The following is a 26275-nucleotide window of genomic DNA, read 5'->3' on the forward strand; positions in this document are numbered from 1 at the left end:
CGTTAACTGTTACGATTACACGGAGTAATAAATAGCAGTTAATAATGCCTGACAAAGCTGACTCTGGGTATAGTAGGAAAGAGAGTGCAAGCCAAAAAAAAAAAAAGCCTCCGGTGGAGACCATACCATTTAGACGGAAAAGGGGGAGTGGAGTCATTCTGGTCTTCAACTATTCATTTAAGTTCTACTTGACACTGTATGCATGGTATAATATGAATATGAAATTCAACAGAATATTCAAAATTTTTGTCTGTTATAATTTAAAACTTTCAACATAAATTCTACAAATCAAAGATTCTTTGTAATCACTGAGTTTACCCCTTCCGTATATGTTACCATAGCAACGTCACACACTCGCTTACTATATTTTTTAATATATCCAAATTTTGAATAACGTATTATTTTAAAGGTAATCTTAAAATATCATACGAAAGGAAAAATATATGTATATATATTCTTATATGTTATTAATCTTATTTCTGTTTCCCGTTGTTCGTGATTGGTAAAACAGCACCGGAAACAGAATGTCTACGTATTTTTTTTTTGTTTACTGTAGCCAGCTGGAATGCTAGCTAAGTAAGCTATGCTCGGATTGGCATGAATTGAGAAATTTGGTATACTTTTATTCAAGAAGTGTATTTAGGTTTCTTCGGGGAGAACATTGCGTATTTGCTTTGCCGCAGTATCGCGTGAAGTGAAGGTATGTGATAAACTTGTCCTTAAAACTACAGTCATTAGCAAAGAGGGCCAACAAGTGAAATTCATACTGGCTGTATGTAGGTCAAACTGTAACGACAAAAAAAGTACATCAGATAGAACTGCAATGTGCTCACGATATTATCGTTTACGTTTTTCATTTTCTAAAGTAGCGTTGTCGGTTCGTAACGTTATAGATGATCGAGGTTGTGGCCTCTATGGCCCGAGGCTCAGTGTTTCTGGCCGGGGAGCTCATGGAGTGTCTTGTAACTTTCACCAACCCGATGTCTCATCTTTCCACCTCGGCGAGCAGGTAGGATTTTACAAGTTTGCTCCTTGTTCAATGAGATTAAAAATAAGGGAATATCAGCCATGTGTTATTCTTTGTTTTGACTGTCGTATGTTAATATGCGGGCTTTTAATTAGAGTAGGTTTTGTTTTGGCAAGATTTACAGAAAAGGATTCTTAATAATAACACGTTTCTGATATCCTGCTGTTAGAATATTTTGTAATCTAAATGATTTCTTTATTTCCTTGGGAAGTATAGAGAAGGTTAGAAGGATTTACACGTCTTCTGGAAGGATCTAGAAAAAGCGTGCGATGGTGGTGAAATATATGAGGACAGCAAAACAGTGGTGAGGTGTGCAGTAGGAGAGACAGATGGATTCAAGGTAGGGGTAAGATTACAACAGGGATCTTCTCTGTGCCCCTTCTTGTTTGCAGTGGTGTTGGTCAGGCAAGAGTCCCTGAGTACTGAGGTGGTGGTATGCACTGGAGGGAAGAAGAATGAAAGTCAGTAGAAGCAAGACAAAATGCATGTGTGTGAATGAGAGGGAGACAGATGGAAAAGTGAACATTTAAGGAGACAGGTGAGTGAAGGAGCTTAAATTCCTGGGATCAACTATCCACCCAGGCAGGTGGAAAAGAGGAAGACCTTAGAGGAGATTCATGTAGTGAAGGAGGAGGGTTGGGTTAACAGAGGATGCTGGAGATGGGGTGAGGTGGCGGCGGGTGATCCACTGTGGTAACCTGTAAACGGAGCAGCTAAAACAGGAAGGAGTTGTTTTTTTTTATTTCACTTCTTTTAACACAGTTATTAGGATTTATATGGTGTCTTGTGACCTAGTGTTGTTGGTAGACTGTAACACAGAGGACACTGAAATAATTGTACCCTTGTGTAAGCCTTGTTGTCTGATTCTGATTTTTGTTCCAGTGAGATGCTGGCATGGGCCAGTGCCCAGATCCACTGTCAGTTTCATGCAAGTGAGAACAGAGTAGCCTTGCCGGCTCAGGGCAACAAACAGGATGTCCAGGCTGAGAGCGAGACTGTGCTCATCCCAAGCAGAGGTAAGAAATAAAATATGAAATCTAAGACTGGCAGAAATAGTATAAACTTATCTGGGTTTCCCCAATCTTATAAACAGTACATTTGCATATTGACACCACTTCAGTGGATGTATGGGTCATACATCCAACTGCCTTACAGCCATGCAAGGTTCACAAGGTGAATTTAAAAAAGAACATCCCCAATACTGGATAAATTTGCTGCTGTGTCTGCTAACAAGTCTTCACACACAATGAAAAGTAGCAACATATTAGTAGCCTTTTTTCCATAGCTTTCTTAGTGTGTAATACATTTAACATCTCCTGCTTTGTTCTCCAGGAGAACGAGGGCAGTGTGTGCTGGACACTCCTCCTAAGATATTATTCTGCGACCTGCGCCTGGACCCTGGAGAGAGTAAAACATGTACATGTCTTTACATTTGTGGGAAAAAGTTAACAATAATGTGAAGTGAAATATCTACACTGCTGTTAAAGAATGAAACACTTAACACAATAATGATGAGGTTTCTAGATGGTTTCCCATACATAGCATTATCTCATTTGTGTGTGTGAGACTCAGTCTTGCAAACATTGTCATTCTTTCACAGACTCATACAGTGAGGTTGTTCCCATTGATGGGCCTCCCAGTTTCCGTGGTCAGGCGGTGAAGTACGTCTACAAACTGACCATTGGCTGTCAAAGGGTCAACTCGCCCATCAAGCTACTTCGTGTTCCCTTTAGAGTGTTGGTTCTGCAAGGTGAATGGACTTTTGACCAACTCTGGCTTTCATTTTACAGTTGTAGCCACAGAGAAACAGGGGTTGAAAGATCTTTGCTTCGGCTGTAGTATAATATTAGAACGACAGCAAAACCAGAGAAGTATTGGCAAAAAAAATACTGTGGATATAAACTTTTGTTGTGGTCTCTTAACCAGGCATGTAGATTTTCATTTTTCTCTGGACAGCAAAAAGAGTCTGATTATGTCACAGTTACCAGAGCTCTTTGCTTTATAGAAAGTACTTAAAACGTTGCCAAGAAAATTGACTTTAAAAAATGAGAATCTTTTATCTGATGTTGGTGTTTTTTGCATGTACCCACATAGGCATGCCAGAGCCTCCATTTCCCCAGGATGAAGAGGTTTGCCCCTCCAACCCTTTCCTGGAGGAAGAGGAAGTGAGCCGCAGGGACTCTCGGCCTTTGGAGAGAGCACTGGACATGTTAATGGTCACCACCTCGAGGCGCTACCCCCGTGAGTCGAATTCTCTGCCCTTCTGCTCTTTGCAGGAGTTTAAACTCTAGTTTGTGCAAATTGTTTTTAACGTAAGCGTCACCCCTTTTTTCTTTGGGAATATTTTGACAAATTAAACTGTTTTCTCACTATTTTAGTTGTTACATTCACATAAGCGTGTACATCTATAAAATGGTGGCTTCATTCGGTACCTGAAAGGCAAAAATAAAAGCAGCAGATTCTTTTTGTGTCTCCACATCTGATGTGTGTGTCTTTGTTTTTTCCAGATATGTTTAATATCACCAACATGCGTGGGAAAGTAGCAAAGTTCTGCATCTTTAAGACTGTTTACAGACTCGGGGAGGACATCATCGGCACGTTTAACTTTTCAGAGGGAGACATTCCCTGCCTGCAGGTGTGTTTGCTCTACAATTTTCATACGATGCACTTTCCAATTCAGTCACCCTTTGAATTTTCTCTAAAGCTGTGTGTGTGTGTGTGTGTTTGTGTTTCAGTATTCAGTGAGCCTTCAGAGTGAGGAGGAGATCCAGCAGCAGTACCAGCGTAGACCAGGACAAACTCCCAGTGTGACTGGACACGGGCGACATCTGGAGTCTTGCCTCCACACGGCCTTCAGCCACTTCTCTCTTCCCATACCCCTGAATGTCACGCCGGGTTTCAGCAGAGACATTGGTAAGTCACTCAAGCTGAATTATGTCTGACTCACGGCTCAATCATATCTCAACAATTACTTGTAGATCAGTGTCATACAAACTAAGTAGGCATAGTTCATCAATTGCCTATATAAGCTAAGCACAATTCCAGGTTCCTACTATCATTAGTTTTCTGAAAAAAATTTCAAGCGATGAATGTCAGGATGTTTTTAGATGTTTTCCTTGCATACATTTTCAGAAGGCATCTAAAAATGACATAATCTTGAAAAGTCCTTCAAACTTTTCTGAGTGTCTGTACTATGGCTCCATATAGACTCTCAGTAGTGTGGATGAAGTTCAGATAGAATGAATGTCCTATTGCTGACAGCAGATTCTGCAGCACAGGCCTGTAGAAACATAGTTTTGCAGGTAGAGGACTTAGATATTGTAGCTTCTCATATGCAAGGCACAAAATATGGTTCAAAATAAGTAAAGGATTTCATAAATACATTGCAGCTGTGACTACAATGTAGCTTGCCATCGCCAGTGTGTGAATGTGTGTGTGAATGGGTGAATGACTGAATGTAGTGTGAAGCGCTTTGGGGTCCTTAGGGACTAGAAAAGCGCTATACAAATGCAGGCCAAGGATTTCATAAATATTAAAGTTTGAATAAGAAAGTTTCATCTAAATCGAATACGATATTCCCCTGGTATGACACCACATCCTAAACCCATATTAACCTCTTTCAGAAAGCGTGAGTTTGTGTTAGCCATATCAAATAGATGTTCTCCATCATTTTCGTATGTAGTTTTCAAAATATTCATATTTATGTATGACAGCCAAAGATTATAATAAATTCTAATACTTGTAAAATTTAATGTTTTTAAGATAAAGGGGCTAAACTTCACCCAATGCTTCTTACTTACTTCTCACTCATAATTTGTAGCAGATGTTCCAAGGCAGTATTTTAACGTTTTTATTAAAGTACCGGCCAGGCTTCCCAGATGAAGTGTGAGTTTTCATCCATTATTTGATGGAGTGCAGGATAAAATGATCAGTTGTTATGCACGATGCACATTTTGTTTCTGAACCAAAACAACACCCTGTGTAAGCTGGGCTGAGTCATAATCGGGCTGATGCTGTGTAGTCTGAACCTGGATAATGACAATATCAATTACACGTAAACTCAATGTGCTAACCACAGAAGAGAAGGACACAAAAACCAGTGTGGGTTTACAGTGCCTTAAGGCAGTGACTAAATTTTAATAAAAATGATTCACACCTATTAATATGGAAAGTTTTACAAGCATGTGGGTGACGAGCATTCCTTATTTTTCCTTGTGGCTGCACACTAAGAAATGTAGGAACGTGCCGGCAAAAGAGTAAAAAAGGACACGACCGGGAACATCTACACATAAACCTAGGTACTTTTCATAGAATGTATATGAAAAGAAAATTACTTACTCCGGCTCTTTTGTTTATTTAGTGACCCTGAGGTGGCGCCTGCACTTTGAATTCGTTACTGCCCGGGAGCCTATGGAACCGCCCACTGTCCTGCAGAACCAATCAGAGGTCACAGTGTGGGCTGGGGCGGAGCATGTGGATGTGGACACCTTCAGCTGGAATCTACCGATCAAAGTCCTGCCCACCAACCCGGCTTTGGCTTCCTACGTGTCCCAGTTTACAGGGACCAACACCATTACCATTTAACGTGTGTGTGTGTGTGTGTGTGTGTGTGTGTGTGTGTGTGTGTGTGTGTGTGTGTGTGTGTGTGTGTGTGTGTGTGTGTGTGTGTGTGTGTGTGTGAGAGAGATGTAGATGCACATTTCAAGAACAAAGACTCTCCTCCGATGGTTAATCAGAGCTTTTTCTTTCATCTGGAGCAAAACGCTCAATCAAGATGTAAGAGAAAATTAAAAGCGTGACTTAAATCTCTGTCATTTCTTCATGTAAACAACACTTTTATTTGGAGGTTAAATGAGTTACAGCAGCAAACAGGTCAAACTGAACAGACATTTATATTAAAGTACATTTATATATTTACAGAATGTCATCAGTGGGTTAATTAAAGATAGCAGTTGGATTAATATCAGGATCTTTGAACAAAGAAACACTTAACGGTTTGATGTTATTTAGCATTTTAAAATCCTGTAAACTTAAAAGGAGTTTCATAAGAAGCTCAGCTGGGATTAGACAAGTTGCTAACTGATATAAGCGTAAACAGAAATTAAAATGCTTCTAAAGCAGGCAGGGACCTATATTTTCTACATCTGTTAAGACTTCAAATTATTTTGTGTAAATTGCTGCACATTTGCTTAAAAATTGCTAAGCATCATATTCCCTACATGAATAATTCATATACTGAAGATGAGTAATGGTTATGGATATCTAACTGTAATGAGTATCGGCTCCATGGGCAGGCAGAGTGGCGGCAGAGTTACTCAGTGCTAGTTGCGTTCCAGCCTTCGAGATGCTGCTGCAGCTGAAGCGATCCATGGCTCGGGTCCTTGTTCGCTTGACCCGGGGAGCAGGGCAGGCGGGGGTCAGCTGACTGGACTAGAGACACTTTGCAGGTCACTTGCTCCACCTGCACTTCACACCATGCGGGAAAATCCACCGGCCGATGCACTCTGGGCAGTAATTAAGAGGAAGGTAAAGCGTGTCAAACCTTCTTTGCACTTCTCACTTCACGCTTTAAAATGTAAACTTTTTCAGAATCAGAATCTCATTTTTATTGTTATTTTTGCCAAAAGCACAACGATATTATATGCGGTCCCATTCAGTACAAAGAAAGCAATCTAAGTACTCATAAAATACAAAAATAAAGAGTTTCTAACAAATAAAGTATAGAGTAAAAATAGAATCTAAAAACATAGATATGTACATATCTATGTGTGTTTGAGTCAGAGATTGCACAGGTTAGTGACATTCTTGCTACAGCCCTGGGATATTTTTTTGGGTACCCACAGAAAACTCGAAACACTTTGTCAAATCTGAATATTTTTATGTGCCCAAATGAAAACATGTAATTTGTTTTATTGAAAAAAAAAACAGAAGCTTATAAAAGTTGTGATAAAATGTAATTAGAAACATTAAATATGACCATATTTGGCTTCTAAAGCATTACCTAAAATATTTAAAAGTATCTGCAAAGTAAGGCGCAGCCACCTGTGATTTACAATAGTAACACTAGAATAATATCAGTAAAAAAAACCCACACAGACAAGATTCCTGCAGACTAACAACATTTGTGGCCACTTTCTTTATTCTTAAGCAAAACATCTGGTGAAACTGCTGTTCCACCATGAAAACAAAGTCACTCAGTCTCTTTAAACCATGCGGTTTAGAAACTGTTGGCATCTGGACACCAAATCACACCGTCTGTTTGTGTACTCACGTCTCACAGCAACCGACCCCAACAGGGTGCAGACAGGTGCATTGCATGCAAGCGTTGTCCATCCAGGTTTCACCCAGTGAGTAGTGCCTCCCCTCGTACACACACAGAGCTGGACGAACACATGGTGGGGGGAAGAGCTCAAAATAATACATTTTTTTATAAACTGATGGGTTTTTTTTAAAGGTAAATGTTTGGGGTTTTTTTTAAAAAAGGGTTATAAAGAATTGGATCTCACCTCTGGAGCTGAAGTGGCACTCCATGGGTGCAGCAGAGCCACCGCTGGTCCACAGAAGAAACCCTACGGCTCCAAGCAACAAGTGAACCCTGAAGAGCTCCATCTTTATCATGTCTGGTCAGCTTGTGATTCCGCTTCTCCTTTTCTTCCCTCATTTATATGCTTTGAGGGTTCATGACCATGGCGTGGAGGTGTGGCTTGCACCGTCATGTGGCCCACAGACTTGGCTGTGGAGAGTGTCAGCGGTGCCATCCGTTGGGAATGAGGAGGTGGAGGTGTTGTGTAGAGGGGAGGGTAAAGTTGTATCTTGGCACGCTTTTGGCACTCTGGAGATCTCCTCGATGCGCTTCAGCAGGCATGAACCTCCGAAGTGTTAGAAACAATGACACATCCACGCGGTGACTAAGAGAGGGAAGGGTAGCAGAGAGGTGAGATGGAGGGCAGAGAGAGAGAAAGAGCGGTTACGTCCAAGGAGAGAAGGAGGTGGAGAGAGAGGGCGATGGAAATGTAAAACATGATTCATCATCATTCAGCCTCCCTCTTGGTTTTTGTGAGGATCACCGCACAGCCCCAGAAAATGTGCCGAATATAAATTTTAAATATATAATCATGATTCTGCGAGGTGCTTTCAGCTCTGGCAGCTACATATGTCCATAGTGTCCATATGCCACAACTGTGTGTCGTTCAATGCGGTCTTCTCTCTCCATGGTTGTTCTGCTTTTGAATGGTTCTTCCTGTTATAAGGAAGTTTTTCCTTCCCACTTTCACCAAACTGCTTGCTTTTCGGGAATTCTTTGATTCTTGGGGTTTTCTCTCTCATGTGGTGAGGTGTTTACACTACAATCTAAAAAGCGCTTTCAGGTGACTGTTTTGTGAACTGCTACCATACAAATGAAATTCAATACTGAAAGGAGTCTAAATGTAATCAAATTAAAAGGGAAGGAATGAATTGTCAGATGTGGGAACAACATATGTGAATGTAGATCAAGGGCTTTTGTAGATTTAGATTTCTTTTAACCTGATGTAAACACTTACATGGGATTTTGAATGATAACATATTTCCTGCTTTATGATGGAAGTATGTTTGGGGAGTGTCTCCGAGAGACCAGGAGTTTAATGAGCCTAAGGCACAATTCCAGCTTCAGTATCAATAAATGATGGATACTGAAAGCTAAATGAGAAAGATGTACACATTTCTTTTGGAGGGATTTTTTATTGGGTTTAGTTGATATTTTGGTAGAATTAATTAAGTAACAGTTTGTGGAAAGTGGAGGGACAGTGGGAGACTGGCCATCCTAACTGTATCATAATGAAAACCTTAGTTACAGCTGCTTACAATTTCTAATTATTTGTCATTTAAACCTAAATTCTGTGTTGCAGAGTTTATTAAAAGAGTGTATGTTAATGTAGATGTTGGCTGTTCTCACTTTTTCCTGATTGCTTCCTTAGCAGGATGTGGAGCAACAAAGGGAACAGAGCTCAGTCATCTTGATTAAGAACCCCCAAGGGGAAACGGGTAATGATGATGACGGATTTTATTATTTCAGCCTCCTGCTCTTTTGCACAAACCTCAATCTACCACTGACCAAGCCGACGCTAACATCAAGTTTGTTTCAAATTCTTTTATATACATGACATGTAAATCAGTTTATAACTTTTAGGGAGTGTGTCTCTTCTGGAATTTTTGTTGATATTCCGTCTCTCTCCAGTAAAATGAGCCTACCATAAAAATATGAAACTGTTCAGCAGGGGATCAAATAATTATTTCCCCACTGTAACTAAGCTAACATTTAAGAAAAAGATTTGACTGAAAAAAAAATCCCAAAAGGTCCATGTCAAATCATTTAAACAACAATCAAAGATAAAGTTTGAACTGCTCCTCTTATCACAGTTGGTCACTGGAAACATGTGTCTTCATATTCATAACGTCTGTAATGCAGACAGGTGTATTTCTTTGTTGCCCGGTTCTTTTGCAATTTTTCATGGATTGTTCATCCAAGGAAAATGGCGTTAAGTCAAAAGTTAAATATGTCATCTGAGCATATGTTGCAGTGTGGTATCAATCCACACGCCAACAAAACCTTATCTCATCTTCTTCCACTTGTTTACTATCTGCAGGCTGAGCTCGAGGTCATAGGAAAAATCCTCTCATGCCTCTCACAGGAGCCCCCGGGGCCCTGTAACATGGCGCTTTACATGCCTTCTCTCTATAGTTCAAGAGTGTTGATAGGTCTCCCTGATCGACCAAGGGTGCTTCTTCTTTCACTCAGTCCAACTCACAGTTGCCTCTGTCGGGCAGCGCAGAAGACTAAGGTGTCAGTCAGGCTACGTAAAGGCCTGATTGAGGTCAGTATTTAGATGCAGATGTTTTTCCATAGTTCAGCCTGGGTGGCGGAGACCTCCTCGGAGCCTATGGGGTCCCATATGCTGGCAAAGAGTTCACAGCCTGATCTGACAAATATGTTGTCGTCAGTGCTGATGGAAAGGGAGGACCTCTGAAAACAAAAGATTTTCCTGTCACACACCTCTCGTCCTTCATGGATATGCACTTAATTGGGTACAAGTGTTTTTTAATTGGGTTGGGAAAAGTTCACAGAGCATGAAATCCTTGTCTTTAGCATCGTCAGTGTTTCACAAGTGGATTGTTTGTATTGATTAAATGGAAAAAAGCTAAAAAAAAAAAAAAAAATCAAAGGTGCATCAGTCTCTTTTTTCTCATTTTTAAACTAAAATTTACACTAAATACTTAAAAATTTTAGTGAATATCAGATTAGAAATAGACAAAAGTAGTAGTAGACAAAAATGGCCACAATAGATGGGAATAAAGTCGTAGCCCTTCCTCAACGGTTTTCAGATGAAAACTGTAATCAATCAGGTAAACATAAAGGTGCTGGGTCACCTGCACTTTACACCTACAGGAGCTGCTCAGGCACAGAAGAGGAAGGAGTTTTGGAGCTCTGCAGTTATAAAGTCAGCAAAACTTTTACCAACTATGCACCTCAGCACTCAGTCACCTGCTCTGTAGTGGTCAAACACTTCATGGCTCAGTTATTGTGGTTTCCTGAACACTTCCACTTCTGCTTATGATATGTTTTGTGTGCAGCATTTTTATATTTGGTGGTGTGCTCTTTAGTTAGAGTGCATTTGACCCCTTAGTGAGACTTGTTAAAAAAAGCTTTAAAACCAGCTCATCTTGTATGTTACGTTTAAATTGATTTGCAGCTTCACTGTTGATTTTTTTAAAACTGTATTTTGTTTTTCTTTAAAGTTCTGCTTTTATTTTAAATACTTTGGAATTATATTTCTGCTGTTTTGCCTTTCTTTCTGTGCCATATGCAACATTTCTGTATATATTTTGCCAAAAGCGTTTGCGTGTCTACCTTCAAACGCATATGAACTTGAGTGGCATCCATTTTGTAATCCACTGGGTTTAATATAGTGTCAGTCAAATCTTTGTAGCTATATCACCTTCAAGTCTTCTGGGAAGGCTTTCCACAAGGTTTGGGAGTGTTTATTGGAATTTTTGATCATTCTTCCAGAAGCACATTTGTGAGGTCAGACATTGATGTTGGACAAGAAGGCCTGGCTCACAGTCTCTGCTCTAATTCATCCCAAAGGTTTTCTGCTGGCTTGAGGTAAGGACTCTGTGCAGGCCAGTCAAGTTCATCCACACCAAACTCGCTCATCCATGTCTTTATGGACCTTGCTTTGTGCACTGGTGTGCAGTCATATTGGAACAGGAAGGGGACATCCCCAAACTATTCACACAAAGTTGGGAGCGTGAAATTGTCCAAAATTTCAACGGCCAAACCCAGACTCGTCTATCAGATTGCCATCCGGCAAAGCGTGATTAGTTACTCCAGAGAGCACATTTCCACTGCTCTAGAGTCCAGTGGTGGCGTGCTTTACACCATTTTGCATTGCGCTTGGCGATGTAAGGCTTTGATGTAGCTGCTCGGACATTCCATGAAGCTCTCTATGGTTGTTCCTGAGCTAATCTGAAGGCCACATGAAGTTTGGAGGTCTGTAAGACTGACTCTGCAGAAAGTTGGAAACCTCTGTGCACCATGTGTCCACTGACCATGCTCTGTGATTTTACGTGGCCTACCAGTTCGTGCCTGAGTTGCTGTTTTTTCCAATCGTTTTCACTTTGTTATATTTCCACTAACAGTTGACTGTGGAATATTTAACAGTGAGGCAATATCCCGATTGTACTTGTTGTATAGGTGGCATCCTGTCACGGTACCATGCTGGAATTCAGCATCCCTTTGAGCGACCCATTCTTTCACAAATTTCTGTAAAAGCAGTCTGCATACCTAGTAGCTTGATTTTATACACCTGTGGCCATAGAAGTGGTTAGAACACCTGTATTCAGTGAATTGGATGAGTGAGTGAATATTTTCCCCAGTGTATTTGTGTAGTTCTATTGATGTAGTTCGTGTGCACTGCTCCTTTAATATAAACGTTCCGCCTCTTTTTTTACTTCCTTCTTTTCCGCATCAGACTCGGTTAATCAACCCCACGATATGACAATCCCACGTTCAGTCGTCTCAGTCACTATATCGCAATTCGACTGCTCTCGCCTGACTGTAGGTTTCGGTTGCTGCTGTGTTGTGTAGGTAGCTAACAAAAACACCAAATCATGCCCGGCGAGACAGCCGTTAGAATTATGTCTTTATCGTGAATGTAGGCAGTTAACATCCTTTTAAACTCGTGTCCGGACCTACAGCGTCTCCAGCCGTGTGGCGGGACCTTTAGCTGAGCTCTGCGGGGTGCTGATCCGAGGCCTGGTCGCAAACACAACCGCTCGCAAAGTCTCCTATAACTGTCCGGGATTTCATGTTGAAGTCATCCGGTCTCTGGTTGGAATTCAGAGTTTCCCCGTCGGAAGATGGACACTGATAAATTCAACTATGTTTACAGCTGTGATATGGACATCAATGTTCAACTTAAGATGTGAGTTTTTCACTGAGTCTCTTTGGGTCAAGGCGGCGTAAACTCCTGTATCTTGTGACCTCACGCGATGCTTTCCTTTGTGTGTGCGCGCGCGTTGTGTCTCGTTAACACGTTTTTCTGACTTTGAAGTTTGTCCAACACATTGTTTGTCGCGCACACATAAACCAAACAGTCAAACAGGAGACAGCAGACTGCCATCACAAGCCCCAGAGTTACGATTTGCTGTTCTTCTCTTACTTTATGTGCAACTGTAAGATTATCATGCATTTGCAGTAATTTTAGGTTATATGAAAGTATAATTACATTACATTTGTACCTACAGAAAAGGAAGAGACAAGCCTTCTTCTGTTCATCAAGACTCAGTCCACATGTATTAGAAACACTGGTTCTGCTTTACGTCGTTCTGATGAATTACAGTGTTGTATTGTGTTTATTGTCCTTTTTGGGGTGGGAGGAGAGACAGAAGCACTGTTAGGCCAGTCGGTTGCTTAATGTTACCATCATGACTCAGGTAGCATATGCCCCCCTGAGCTAAACTCTTATTATCTGAGCTCAGTGTGTCCTATATTTAAATCCTGTGTGCAGCTCATGAGTTTTATTATTGCATTATGATCGTATTATTATTAAATAGCTCCACAATTTGGTCAGATTTTCACTGGAGTTTTCTGCCTCCAAATGGGGGTGACTACACCTGCAAGATAAACAGATCATTTAATGTTTATCCCCAACAGGGGGATTTATTGTGTAGCAGCAGCAGGATAATGAATAAAAATAGTACAGTCGACTGTACTACTAGTAAGACTGAGATAATGCAAGATTATTGCAATGCATTCATAAATAATATGCCCCTTGTGAGTCTAAGAAACAGCTGCAATAAGCTATAATGCAGAAATATGTGTGTGGACTCTTATACCTGACAGGTAAGAGTTATTGTAGAGTTTTATAGAATGGTAGGAGTGTGTGTTACCTTATTTAACAGCAGTCTGTGTATCTTTCTGTCATTTCTGGCCATTTGTTTAAACACAAATGTACTTTGAGCATGTTATAAATCATGGCCAGGGTATATTCCCTTTTATTGAAGGCCAGAAACCTCTTTGCTGGTGGGGGGAGCTAGTGCTGCGGTATTGAAATTCTCAGTAACAGCAAATATCTTTTTTTTTTTTTTCATGGTATCTTGACTAAATACAGTATTTGCACTCCATACTTGGAGGGTTTTCTTTATACGAAGAGCAAAAAAGGTGAGTTAAATAAAGGTTTGCAGCATTGTTGGGGGATATTTTGACTCGGCAGGCTTTGAAAATCTGTTTTGTAGGAAACACAAAAGAAATATTGACTTACTTGTGAGAAGAGAAGCTAGACAAGTTGGAGCACTCTTGATAACATCAGCAAACAATCAGACTGCAGCTCCACACTCTGACCTTCTCTTCTCCCCTCTTTCAGAGGCAGTTTAGAAGGAAAGCGAGAGCAGAAGAGCTACAAAGCGCTGCTCGAAGACCCGATGCTGCGCTTCTCTGGGCTCTACCAGGAGAACTGCTCGGACCTCTATGTAACCTGTCAGGTGTTTGCTGAAGGAAAGCCTCTGGCCCTTCCTGTTCGCACCTCGTACAAAGCATTCAGCACACGCTGGAAGTAAGAACCATGCTGGGTTTTAGTGTTATTATAATATGATGTAATGCACTGATTATGAAGTTGTAAAAGTCAAGCAAAGGAATTTTTTTCAAAGTTCTGTAGCAAAATGGCCATCAGCTACTCACTTCTACATGTGCATTTTATTTTCTCTGTTTATCCTGTTTTCCGGTGCAGCTGGAACGAGTGGCTGCGGTTGCCAGTCAAGTACCCCGACCTTCCCCAAAGTGCCCAGGTTGCTCTCACAGTGTGGGACATTTATGGGCCCGGCAGAGCCGTTCCAGTCGGTGGAACCACCGTGACTCTGTTTGGCAAATATGGGTAAGTGTGTCCTTGCTCTGTTACTTTTGGCAGTGGTTTCCAGGTGATGTGTCAAGGCACGCTGGTGAGAGAAAAGTCTAGGTTTGCCTTGCAATTTTTTATGACATTTCCCTATTATTACAACACACAGATACATGTAGGTCCACATGTTTTATGTAATTTTACTAATGTACTCCCCTGCAGGGAATTTTAAATCAAACACGGTAAGAAGTGATTGAAGTGCAGACTTTCAGCTTTTATTTCAAGAGACAGCATGGACACTCAAGTTTATGAATGTGGTAACTTGAGAACGAGGCTATGTAGGATTTTGAAGTTGATACCTGAGGTGCATCTACCAAAAATCTCGAATGACTTTGAATGTCAAGTTCAGAGGTCAAGTTTTCTGAAAGTCTCGTGAATGCGATACTTCAAGGAGAAGTTTTAATCTGATACCATAGGTGCACGTCAAAGTCAGAGGTCAACTTTTATGAAAATCAGAATTTTAAATGTATACCATAGGTGTGTCTACTAGGAGGCTGAGGCGTAGCACAGGCGGTCGTCAGCCAGTGTCAAAGTCTACAATCAAGAGACGCCTTCATGAATCTAAATATAGAGTTTAGAACGAGGTACAAACCACTGGTTACGCAAGGAGGTCAGATTACACTTTACCAGAAAACGTTTAAGAGAGCCGACGCAGTTCTGAGAAAAACAGAACTTCGGTGCATCTACCTTTGACTGATGAAGTGAAGATTAACTTGTAACAGGATGATAGAAGAGAAAAGTATGGAGAAGGTAAGACGGAGGAGAAACATCAATGGAAGCAAAATCTAGTGTCATGCTAGGCCCTTGTATTGCACTTTTGGGCCACCAAAAGCTCAGTCTGAAAAGAAGAAGTGATAACATGGCAGGTGACAGTGAGGCTATGTTGTGTAGTTGTGAATACAGGTGGACCTTGACATTTTGCCTTGTCCTTTGGTCTGCTGTGGTCTCCAAAAGCTGCCGTGCTGAAATCAGTGTTTAAAGGTCTGAGTATGTAGTAGTGTGCGTGAGTTTAAATACCCTCCTCCCGTCCTGCTCTAGCATGTTCCGGCAAGGGATGCATGACCTGAAGGTTTGGCCAGGCGTGGAAGGGGATGGAGGAGAGCCCACAACCACACCGGGACGCACCAGCAGCAGCCTGGCAGAGGACCAGATGGGCAGGCTCGCCAAGGTATAATATTGTATACATGTGTGTGGATAGGAAAGAGGAGGAGGATGATGATGAGGATGAGTGATTAAAGGACTGAAAGGAAAGGGCAATGAAGTAGAGTCAAAGGTGAACAGGAAACGTTGGATAAAAAGAAACCATCCAATGCAAAGCACTGTCTAAACCATCATCTGTTCCAGGGCCCTGACCTGGAGGTACTCAGTGATGTGAGTACCACTGCAGGAGTTAGTGTTGGCAATGCAGATTATGTGTGTGTACTGTATATGTATGAACAAGGCCATGGCCAAAATGTATCTGCAAATAGATTTCCATTTGTATAACACAGTATGAAAATGATGGTTACCACATCAGGACAATTCAAACTGTGGCAGGGACATTAAGTACTCACTTCCTCCTCGTGTCAGACCTCTGTTCACTTTGCACTGTTCTATGTGGGAAACCTGTAAACAGCATAAATCTGTTCAGTGTGTTTACAAATACATTTTGATCCAGGTTTTGGTGTGAAAACTTTTTTTTTTGTCTGTGAAGATGTATGGCTGTGTTTTTTTTAAAGCATTTACACACATCAGTTTTCTGCTTGTTATGGAGGATTAAAACTGCCAAAATTAAGAAATGAATGACTTGAGATACATTAATAAACACTTAATTCAAATATCGTTCAAATATGAATATTGTTTGCTAAATATTTAAAGAAATGCTTAGGCAAAATAATAAATATATGAAATAATATAATAGTCAAGTATGTCAGTATTTTGTGAAAACCTTCTTTTTGACATAACTGTATTGGAGAGTCACCATACCGGACTGGAGGCTAACCTTTCTATCATGAGCCAACTACACACTTAAAATGACAATAATAAAGCCTATTTATCTGCATAATGAAGTATAAAGAAATGCCAAAATAAAAGAAATACGTATGGGAAACACATTAAGGACATATAATACCTAAATAATATAATACAGTACTTTTTTAAAATAAATTAGAAAATTATGTGAAAGTAAATAAACAAGTGAATTGTTACAAAGGTAAGAAACAGGAAATAGAGTGCATATTGATTTGTTTATCAGTTTTTTATTTTACTCTATTTTTGATTTTGGCACTTTCAGTCCTCCATATTTCACATGTTGGTGTGTTTTCATGTGTGTGCATGGATTTCATATTTATGTGGACACACAATTATATTCATTGACTCGTTGTAGCTTTATGGGATACTTAGAAGAGGTTATCAGGGAGTACATTTTATTTCAACGTTAGCTAATTTTATTTTTAAATTTTGTTTCCTAAAACAACTACACTGATTCCCCATGTTTTATTATTATTATTATTATTCATCATAAATGCAGCTGGCTTAAGTATATTAGAGGTTGTGTTCAGGCTGCTACCAGTTCATATGTTGTTTTAAAGAGTAAGTATTTATTCTACGCAGCTGAGTTGTGGGCTTCCTGTTCGTGGCCAAGTGTGTGCTTACATTCCCAACACCCACACTCACTAACTGATGAGTGGACTGGCTGCTGAGTGTGCAGAGATGCTGGATTGGCCGCTGGCACTGTGCATGATCGGTCGGGCTGTTTGCACACCAGCCGCCATGCTGTGATCAGTTCAACAGAACGGCCGTTTCTGTATTTTTCTCTTTTGATTTTGCTAAAATTATGTGCTCATTTCTCTGCAAACCTTCCCATCTCTCCATCCAGCTGACAAAGGCTCATCGGCAGGGCCACATGGTGAAGGTGGACTGGCTGGACCGGCTGACCTTCAGAGAGATTGAGATGATCAATGAAGTGAGTTTGTTAAGCTCGATTCTGGTTGCACAGGCCGACTCTGCAGTCGAGTCGAGAAAGCATCAATAAGATGTACTATGTGAAGATTAGTCTCAGAAGGATATGAAGGCTTATTTAGGAGGAATTGAATCATCAACTGTATTTGCGGTTCAATTCGCGCTTATTTACATTTTTCAAATTGAAAAATGTGAAATTGTCTTTCTGCAGAGTGAGAAGCGCAGCTCCAACTTTATGTACCTCATGGTGGAGTTTCCTCGTGTCAAATCAAATGACAAGGAGTACAGCATCGTCTATTATGAAAAGGTAATTTCCTGATTATTAGTGGCAGCACACAGCAGGTAGATACCACGTGTTGGAACGGTGTCGGCTGATTGGTCTGTTCTCCTTTGTCGCCATTAAGGATGGAGACGATGCATCACCAGTTCTTACCAGCTGTGACATTGTCAAAGTTCCCGACCCACAGATGGGGATGGTGAGAAAATGATTTCATGATGTTGAAGAAATATAAATGTTGTGTGCTAGTTTGCTCACACATCATTTCATTCACATGCTGTAACTTTGGCTTTTCTTTTCCTTCACAGGAAAACCTGGTAGAGAGCAAGCATCACAAACTGGCTCGTTGCCTTCGCAGTGGGCCCTCAGATCATGACCTGAAGCCTAATGCTGCCACACGTGACCAGCTCAATGTGAGTAGCTAGCAGCTACTCAAGTTTTAGAACTACAAAAAAGCTATGACGCTGTGTAAAACATAAATCAAAATAACATGCAATGATTGGTAAATCGCACAAACCTACAGTTTATTTACTATAGAACAAAGAAAGCATTAAATCTTATCATTTACAGCACATGATATCAAAAGATTGAGAGTATATGGAGAAATCTCTGTGTGCAAGGGACAAAAATCAGTATTGTATGACTGTGATCTTATAGCCTTCATGGAAAAAAACACGATTCTGTCATGGAAATCAACACATGGGCTCATGAACCCTTCCATAAATAAATCCTGTCTGTGAACACAGTTCTCTGTCAGCATCCACAAATGCAGGATAAAGCTCCATCATGAGAAAAAGAATCCATATGTGAACACGATCCAGAAACCCATTTAAAATGTACTGAACTGGAAACTGTTCTGTGTTATGTTTATACACTGTTGCTAAAAGAAGACGGATGCTTTTGAGTGTAGACATCACAAAAGATCAGTGAAAAAAAAAAGAAAGAATCGTTAGAACAATTATGTTTCTATAATAACTTTGCTTGCTTTAATCTAAAATTGTTTGTTTGCATGTACAGATCATCGTTAGCTACCCTCCAACCAAGCAGCTGAGTTCTGAAGAGCAGGACCTGGTGTGGAAGTTCAGATACTACCTCACCACACAGGAAAAGGTGTGCTGCTGGTGTCTTCCCCGTTACAACCAAGTGTACATTACTATGTGTAACTTCCAACTATTCCTCCCCCAGCGACTGCTGCTGCTACGTCTGTATACATGTTCAATGATTCCTCCTCCTCTGACTGCAGGCCCTGACAAAGTTCCTCAAGTGTGTGAACTGGGATCTGCCCCAGGAGGCCAAGCAGGCTCTGGAGTTGCTGGGAAAGTGGAAGCCCATGGATGTGGAGGACTCTCTGGAGCTGCTGTCATCCCATTTCACCAACCCCACAGTGAGACGCTATGCGGTGGCTCGGCTACAGCAGGCTGATGATGAGGTAGGAGGACAGGTCGTGTGTGGGTGGAAAAACCTTTTAAAAACTTGAATACAAATATGTGTTTTTCCATTTTATTCTTTCTTTCAATTACTTGAAGTCTGACTGTTATTTGTTCATGTGTTGTATGAAACTTTCCAACACGATCAGCTCCACTTCCTCTGTAATGGCAGAGCAATGCAACCAGAAGTATAAAAGCCACCAACAATCCCTATCACTACACTATAGGCTCGGCGGGGAATGCAGGACTCTAAATCAAGCTTAACCAGGAGTATTAAATCAATTACATTGAAATCATAATGATAATTCCTGTCTCTCCTCTCTAGGACCTGCTGATGTACCTGCTTCAGCTGGTGCAGGCGCTCAAGTATGAGAACTTCAGTGATATTCAGGGTGGTTTAGATCCAGGCAGCAAGAGAGATAGCCAGGGACTTTCAGATGACGCTGCATTGGACAGGTCAGTACTTTAAAGCCATTCTGGTTAATAAATGAGTCAACACCGCTGATCGCATTAGCTTCTCTTCTGGCTCTGAAACTGAAAATGTCTAAAAGTGGCTTTGAGATGACTCAAGTATGTGTGTGGGTTTTTTTTGTTCACTTTCTGGGTCTAAATTTACCCCCAAATGTTCCCCAGCTGAGAGAGCATCAGCCGATCTGCAGGATCTGATTATTTCTCTTTCAGAAACCGCGATGAACTCATTGAATGTTATGATTTTACTGGCAGCTCTGCAGCTGGATCCAGACAGCTGCAGATCTGCCACAATGCTGTCTTACACGTGGAATGAAATAAGAATGAACAATGCACACATTTTAAAAAGAAGCTGTCAGTTTTAAAAATCAGCTGTCAGTAACATATACACAATCCTTTTAAGTAGATGTGTAAAACTGTCACATGCTTTGCAGTTCCCAAATTCTTTCTGGCTCATCTGGATCATCCACTACGCCACAGAAGGGAAAGGAGGGAGCTGACAGTGAGAATCTAGAGGTGAGCAAATAAAAATCCCCATAAAGGACCTGTGGACAGTGCGTTGCTCTGTCATGTTGTCCTATCAGTTGTTCGTAACACAGCATTGTGTCCTCATGTCTTTGCAGCAAGACCTTTGCACGTTCCTGATCTCTCGTGCTTGCAAGAACTCTACACTTGCCAACTATTTGTACTGGTGAGTCCTCTTTACAGTGCTTTTTGTTTTCTGCCTGGACAAAAAGAAGTTAGTCATAAAAATGTGTGTATAAATCCACGTTTCTTCCTCAGGTATGTGATTGTGGAGTGTGAAGATCAGGACACACAGCAGAGAGATCCAAAGACCCACGAGATGTACCTGAACGTCATGAGGAGGTTCAGTCAGGCTTTGCTAAAGGTCAGATTTTTAACTTACTTTGGCAAAGTTAGCTGATGTCTCATCGAGTGCGAGTTAGTGTTATATATCATGTCACCCTGCTACTCTGTAAAAATCTATTTGCATCCCAATGCTTTTACCAATAAGGTGTCTTGTTTTAATCACTTTCTGCCTTCATTTATCAAAGAGCATACCCAAAATAACGCTGCCAGCTGTGTCATAGTTGGATCATAATGTTATAAAAATAAGTCTCAGTGTATTTTCCTTTGTTGGACTTATATTATTAGATGAGATTTAAGGATATTGTCAAGAAAAAGAGTTTAGAGTTGAGTGTAAATGGGTCATTTTTAAAATTCTGGATTGTTCCAAAGTTGCCCCGGTCTGATAAGCCTGTACAATAAAAGCGGCTGACTGATGTAATATGTAGCAAAGCTTTATAGAACTGACTGTGTGTGTGTGTCTCCACTGCTGTGTGCTCACACTTTTTCTTTTCTCCAGGGTGATAAGACCGTGAGGGTGATGCGGTCGCTCTTGGCTGCCCAGCAGACGTTTGTAGACAGACTGGTGCAGCTGATGAAGGCTGTCCAACGGGAGAGCGGAAACCGCAAGAAGAAGGTAGCAAAGATATTCAAAACAGCTTCGGTGTTAAATGTGCTTTTAAAAAAACCCACCTGTGTAGGCTCCCATGTTTTTTTATATCTGAGTAAATCAACAGATATTTCCTGAACATGGTTTATTTATGAGAAGTGTTTGTATTTATTTCCTGTTTTAATACGCAGCAGTACACTGTCCTTTTAATAAAAGCACTCCTTATTCACACATACAAACACTTAATTGACTTCGGTGTGTGCTCCTGGTGACACTGATCCTGCTTACTTGTGTTAATGTCAGCAAACCTTCATGTGTGTCTGCAGACAGAGCGACTTCAGGCCCTGCTGGCTGACAACGAGAAGGTGAACCTGTCAGAGATCGAGGCGATTCCGCTTCCTCTGGAGCCTCAAATCAGGATCAAAGGCATCATCCCAGAGACAGCCACACTCTTCAAGGTACAGAAGCCTTTACCTCATCCTTTCGCTGTCACGACCAATTAAAAGGCATTAAAAGTGCTCCCCAGTCTCGCCGTTGTGAGACTGGGGGTGTAGCTCAGGAGGCCATCTACTAATCTGAAGGCTGGTTGTTTGAACCCTGGCTGCTCCAGTCTGCATGTTGAAGTATCCTTGGGCCAGATGCTAACCCCAAGTTGATCTCTGTGTTCATCAGAGTGTGAGTGTTAGATAGAAAGGAAACAGTGCTTGTATGAATGTGTGTGAACGGGCGAATGTGATATGTTTGAGTGCTCAGTTAAAGTAGAAAAGCTCTATATAAGAATCAGTCCATTTACCATTTAAATAAACTGCTAACATGAGAGAATAAATGGTGATTTGTGGCACTGTAAATTCAATGATCAGGCAGGTGGAGTAGCTAAACAGCAGCTCAGCTACAGCCTTCAGACAGTTTGTAAATGTAACCGCGGGTGTGGTCATTACTCATCAAAAGTGCAAATTTGCTCACTTCATCGTTCATTTCCTCCATAGCATCAGATCTCACACAGAGCCTCTGCAGGCACTTAAGAGGAAATAGACTGTCTTTTCTCTTACTAACAGTGTGTTTGATGCACATTAGAAAAACAGGGGTGCTTTCATGTTTAATTTCACTATCAGGTACTTATTTACTTGTACTTGATGTGATCCCCTGATCACTGTGTTATATCCCTTCAGTCGTCAGTGGTGCTGTTAGAAAGGCAGAGGCTTGCCTTTGATTTCAGTGCAGTTTGCTTTGGTGCATATTGTCCTGATTACGAGCAGTATGTATGCAAAAATAAAAGGCTTTTCTCTGTGTGTTTGTGTGTCAGAGTGCTCTGATGCCCGCCAAACTGATCTTCAAGGCTGAGGATGGAGCTACATATCCAGTCATCTTCAAACACGGAGACGACCTGAGACAAGATCAGCTCATCCTGCAGATCATCTCGCTCATGGACAAAGTAAGAAGTGCTCGTTAACAGACGGGAATGCCCCCAGGAAGTTGAAGACGATGTTTTTTGCTTAAAAAAATATTTTAGCTCATCACTGACGAGAGACAAAGTCCAAGATTATCTTCATAAGTCAGGAGTCTGTGTCAGTGTGTATCATCATTTTTTTCTGTCTTAAAGCTGTTAAGAAAAGAGAATTTGGACCTGAAGCTGACACCCTATAAAGTTCTGGCCACAAGCACCAAGCACGGTAAGAAGAATGAAGTAACTCAGCAGCAGCGTTTTAAGCTGTTATGATTTCAAAGTATTAAAGATGTTCAGCCTAATGCAGAAAACGTGTTGCGTGCTTAGGTTTTATGCAGTTTGTCCAGTCGGTTCCTGTCGCTGAAGTTCTGGCTACTGAAGGCAACATCCAGGTGAGCAGAGTTTGTCAGAGACACGGCGCGTCAGGGCGCTGCTTTGATTTAAGTGCTCATTTTAATCCCGTGTTGACAGAGCTTCTTTAGGAAGCACGCGCCAAGTGAAAAAGGGCCGTACGGCATCAGCTCAGAGGTGATGGATACCTACGTCAAGAGCTGCGGTGAGACGCTCGTAACAGATCGGTGCTCATTTAGTTGCTGGAGGAGCCGATTGAATATCTGATCAATGTGCCTCTCGTTATTTCCCAGCTGGTTACTGTGTCATCACGTACATCCTGGGAGTGGGAGACAGACACCTGGACAACCTGCTGCTGACAAAGACCGGTGAGGCAAACACACTAACTTACTAACATCAAGCCTGTGTGTCATCTCTAATGTAGCTTTAGGTAGCTGTGTGACTTCCATATGTTTACAGGGCTTATTTGTTAGATTATTATCCACTGGCACTGTATCAAAGCTTAAAACGACTGGACTTAAAGGACAACCTTGCAAGCGCCCCAGTAGATGTATCTGTTTTTCTTAGAAATCAGAGGCTAAGGAAAGCTCGTTTCTGTCAATTGGGAAAAAATGTTTTTTTCTTGATTGGTAGACCTAAGTTGACATTGGAAGTTAATATCTCAAATTTCTGACTTGAAAATTCACGTTATTTTCTCAGAAATTTGAGTTAAGAAGCTTCCGTAGTTCCACGCTGGAGGATTTCATGATCTCAGAAATCAAAACCTCCTACTTTCTAAGTTTTTTTTTAATTGTCACATTTCTCCATCCAGGGAAGCTCTTCCACATAGACTTCGGCTACATCCTTGGCCGAGACCCCAAACCGCTGCCTCCGCCCATGAAGCTGAGCAAAGAGATGGTGGAGGGTATGGGAGGCATGCAGAGCGAACAGTACCAGGAGTTCAGGAAGCAGTGCTACACCGCCTTTCTTCATCTTAGGAGGTACATGCAAACACATAAAAGCAAAACGATGATTCTGAGCCAAGCAAACTGTGAATATGGACAGTAACAACACAAACATACCAACATGGTTTTAAGTGAGTTTATTTAATCAGTGGATTAAAGGGATATTAAACAGGACTAATCCATCATCAGACTGGTTTTAACTTTTAAAAAGCAAAAAATCTAAACTGTATAGCAGCTTGAAAAGTCTTTAAATTTGTCTGAGAAAGACGTTTAATGACGATGATCATTGCTGTGATTGGAAAAAACACTTTGATGTGAATTTTACCAAATATTGTCTTTGATTAATCATCCTTGGGAGTTATATTTTACTTTTACTTGCACCTTTAAAGCTTGAAAAGCTACTTTCAAGTAAAACTGCAAACATGTAATACAAGGAAAGCATTGTCAGTTTTTAATGGACACCACTGTAGCTAATGTGCAATATGCTCCTCGTCTTCCACTTCCTCAGGTACTCCAACCTGATCCTGAACCTGTTCTCTCTCATGGTGGATGCCAATATTCCTGACATCGCTCTTGAGCCTGACAAAACTGTTAAAAAGGTAAGGTGGTTGGTAGCTTTAGCTCTTTACCCTTTGAAAGTCTGCTAGGAGTCACCCTTAAAGCTCTTTTCAGGGCTGAGGTCATTAAGGGTACTGGGGAGATCAGATCGGTTGTCTTTGTAGCCTCCTACAGAAAGTCTTTTGTTTTCCTGAGGGGGATTAAGAAGACACTAGCTGTCATGAAACAAATCATGCTTTATTTATAATGAATATTGTTCAGTAAAGTTTAAGTAAATTTGAGACAAACTGAGTCAAAGAGCTGTTACTGCACTGCCATGAACCTGTGATTAAGATTACAGCGTGATCCTGTGGAGCATCCCATTATCTGTAACCAAGAAATGTCTGGTTAACCCTTAAAGTTCACATTACTTAAACCTTTGGGACCCAAATATCACACAGGATGAGTCATTTTGTAATTTTGGTTTTAACCTCCTAAGACCCGAACTCCTCCACATCATGCGTTTTTAATTTCTCTTTGATATTTGTTCTGATTGGGACCTGATGAATGTAAAGCAAAGATTTTTTTTTTTTTTTGCCTAATTTTTGTTTCTAAGACAAATAAGAGGATATTCGTTTAAAATTTCAATAGCACAGTAGCAGTAGAATGTCCTCATAAGTAGATATCAGGCCCTTGTAGAGCAAAATTGAGTATTTTGGTCTAAATAACCCAAAATGTGATGTCCACATATGTGGACGGCAGGTCCTAGGAGGTTAAAATGATAAAATAACTATCTTCGTTCAGGAACCATTTGAATTTTCCCTCTAGCTCAAAATGGTTGGGGAGTTAAAGTAATGTGAAGAGCATCTGGTAAAATCCAGGTGGAGGTGAATGCTTTGTGCTACAGTGATATAATATGAATATACCTGTAAAGCTTGTCTTCTGTTCTCTGCATTTGAATTTTGTCTCTACTACAAACGGAGTTAAGGTCTTTTAAAGCGCACTTGTAAAATGGTCCTGTGGTAATTCAGTTCAGTTTTATTTCTATAACAACAAATCACCACAACAGCTGCCTCAAGGCGCTTTACATATTATTTTAAAGACCCTAAAATAATACAATGATGAATAAAGGGTTAATGCGTAGATATTTATGTGGCTCCAGGTGCAGGATAAGTTCAGACTGGACCTGTCGGACGAGGAGGCGGTTCACTACATGCAGAGTCTGATTGATGAGAGCGTCGGAGCTTTGTTCGCTGCTGTCGTCGAGCAGATACACAAATTTGCACAGGTAGGTGTAAATAATTCAAAACGCAGAAGCTAAATAGCTGATAGCATAAGTTTACCTTTCTTCCAATACCTCCACCAAGATGAGACCCAGCTTTTCTGTTGTTCAGCGTTCAAACTGCTGATTTAAGCTCACTTTGTTCTTTCCCTTTTCAGTATTGGCGCAGATGAACAGAGGAGAGAGGCTGAACTGGACTGAACTTGAGCAGCAGGAGCAAACGGCTCCGAGCCGACCGACGCCGTCTGCGTGGGTGCACGTGTGAGTGGGAGAAGATGAAAGGAACCCAGTGACACTGTTAAAAAGGCCAAGATTGCACTGCCAACCTTTACTGCAAGACGAGGACGCTGACGTCTTTTATTTGCTTATGTATATATCGTGTATATTAAATCCTGAACGAATGATTGAAATCTAATGTATGGCCAAATAAAAGACTGTTGTTACAACTAAACGACTATTTGGATGGTCTGTGTATTTTTTCTTTTAGCGTTTGAGTCCAAAAAGGGTGCTGACATGCAGCATTTTTGACATGCAGCATGTTTCTTAATTGAGCATTGCTGCCCATCTGCAGACAGCCATACTGTCGACGCTGGGGGTGGAAACAAGTCGAACCCCAAGAGGGCCGATGAGTCACTCAACGAGTGACTAAGTATTTCCTGCCTGGCACAGAGACATGAAACATAAGCCAGTGT

General features: G+C 41.0%; 3 protein-coding genes across 3 annotated transcripts; 2 read left to right on the plus strand and 1 right to left on the minus strand.

The window, feature by feature from the left end:
* Positions 1-558: 558 nt before the first annotated feature.
* Positions 559-5846, plus strand: rgp1 (GP1 homolog, RAB6A GEF complex partner 1). The gene is made up of 9 exons (XM_085350788.1): positions 559-700; positions 894-1009; positions 1910-2043; positions 2360-2443; positions 2628-2777; positions 3122-3268; positions 3535-3662; positions 3763-3940; positions 5388-5846. Exons 2-9 carry the CDS (start codon positions 894-896, stop codon positions 5609-5611), a joined length of 1161 nt encoding a protein of 386 aa, XP_085206914.1. The 5' UTR covers positions 559-700; the 3' UTR covers positions 5612-5846.
* Positions 5847-6338: 492 nt separating this feature from the next.
* msmp1 (microseminoprotein, prostate associated 1) lies at positions 6339-7636 on the minus strand. The gene is made up of 3 exons (XM_085350320.1): positions 7534-7636; positions 7299-7407; positions 6339-6531 (listed from the first exon to the last, which is right to left on the minus strand). The coding sequence occupies exons 1-3, from the start codon at positions 7634-7636 to the stop codon at positions 6339-6341; spliced, it is 405 nt and encodes a 134-aa protein (XP_085206446.1).
* Positions 7637-12132: 4496 nt separating this feature from the next.
* Positions 12133-26032, plus strand: pik3c3 (phosphatidylinositol 3-kinase, catalytic subunit type 3). Its single transcript, XM_085350790.1, has 26 exons — positions 12133-12489; positions 13930-14118; positions 14293-14436; positions 15496-15625; positions 15802-15828; positions 17315-17401; positions 17609-17704; positions 17802-17873; positions 17983-18087; positions 18692-18784; positions 18918-19103; positions 19427-19557; positions 20004-20085; positions 20193-20260; positions 20353-20458; positions 20936-21052; positions 21352-21483; positions 22329-22457; positions 22626-22695; positions 22797-22861; positions 22941-23025; positions 23114-23188; positions 23632-23800; positions 24273-24363; positions 25464-25589; positions 25742-26032. Exons 1-26 carry the CDS (start codon positions 12425-12427, stop codon positions 25754-25756), a joined length of 2655 nt encoding a protein of 884 aa, XP_085206916.1. The 5' UTR covers positions 12133-12424; the 3' UTR covers positions 25757-26032.
* The last annotated feature ends 243 nt before the right edge of the window (positions 26033-26275 follow it).

The sequence above is a fragment of the Diplotaxodon limnothrissa genome, linkage group LG3 (genome assembly GCF_057381915.1).
Source record: "Diplotaxodon limnothrissa isolate DT_005_m linkage group LG3, D_limnothrissa_male_GT1.1, whole genome shotgun sequence".
Classification (NCBI taxonomy): domain Eukaryota; kingdom Metazoa; phylum Chordata; class Actinopteri; order Cichliformes; family Cichlidae; genus Diplotaxodon; species Diplotaxodon limnothrissa.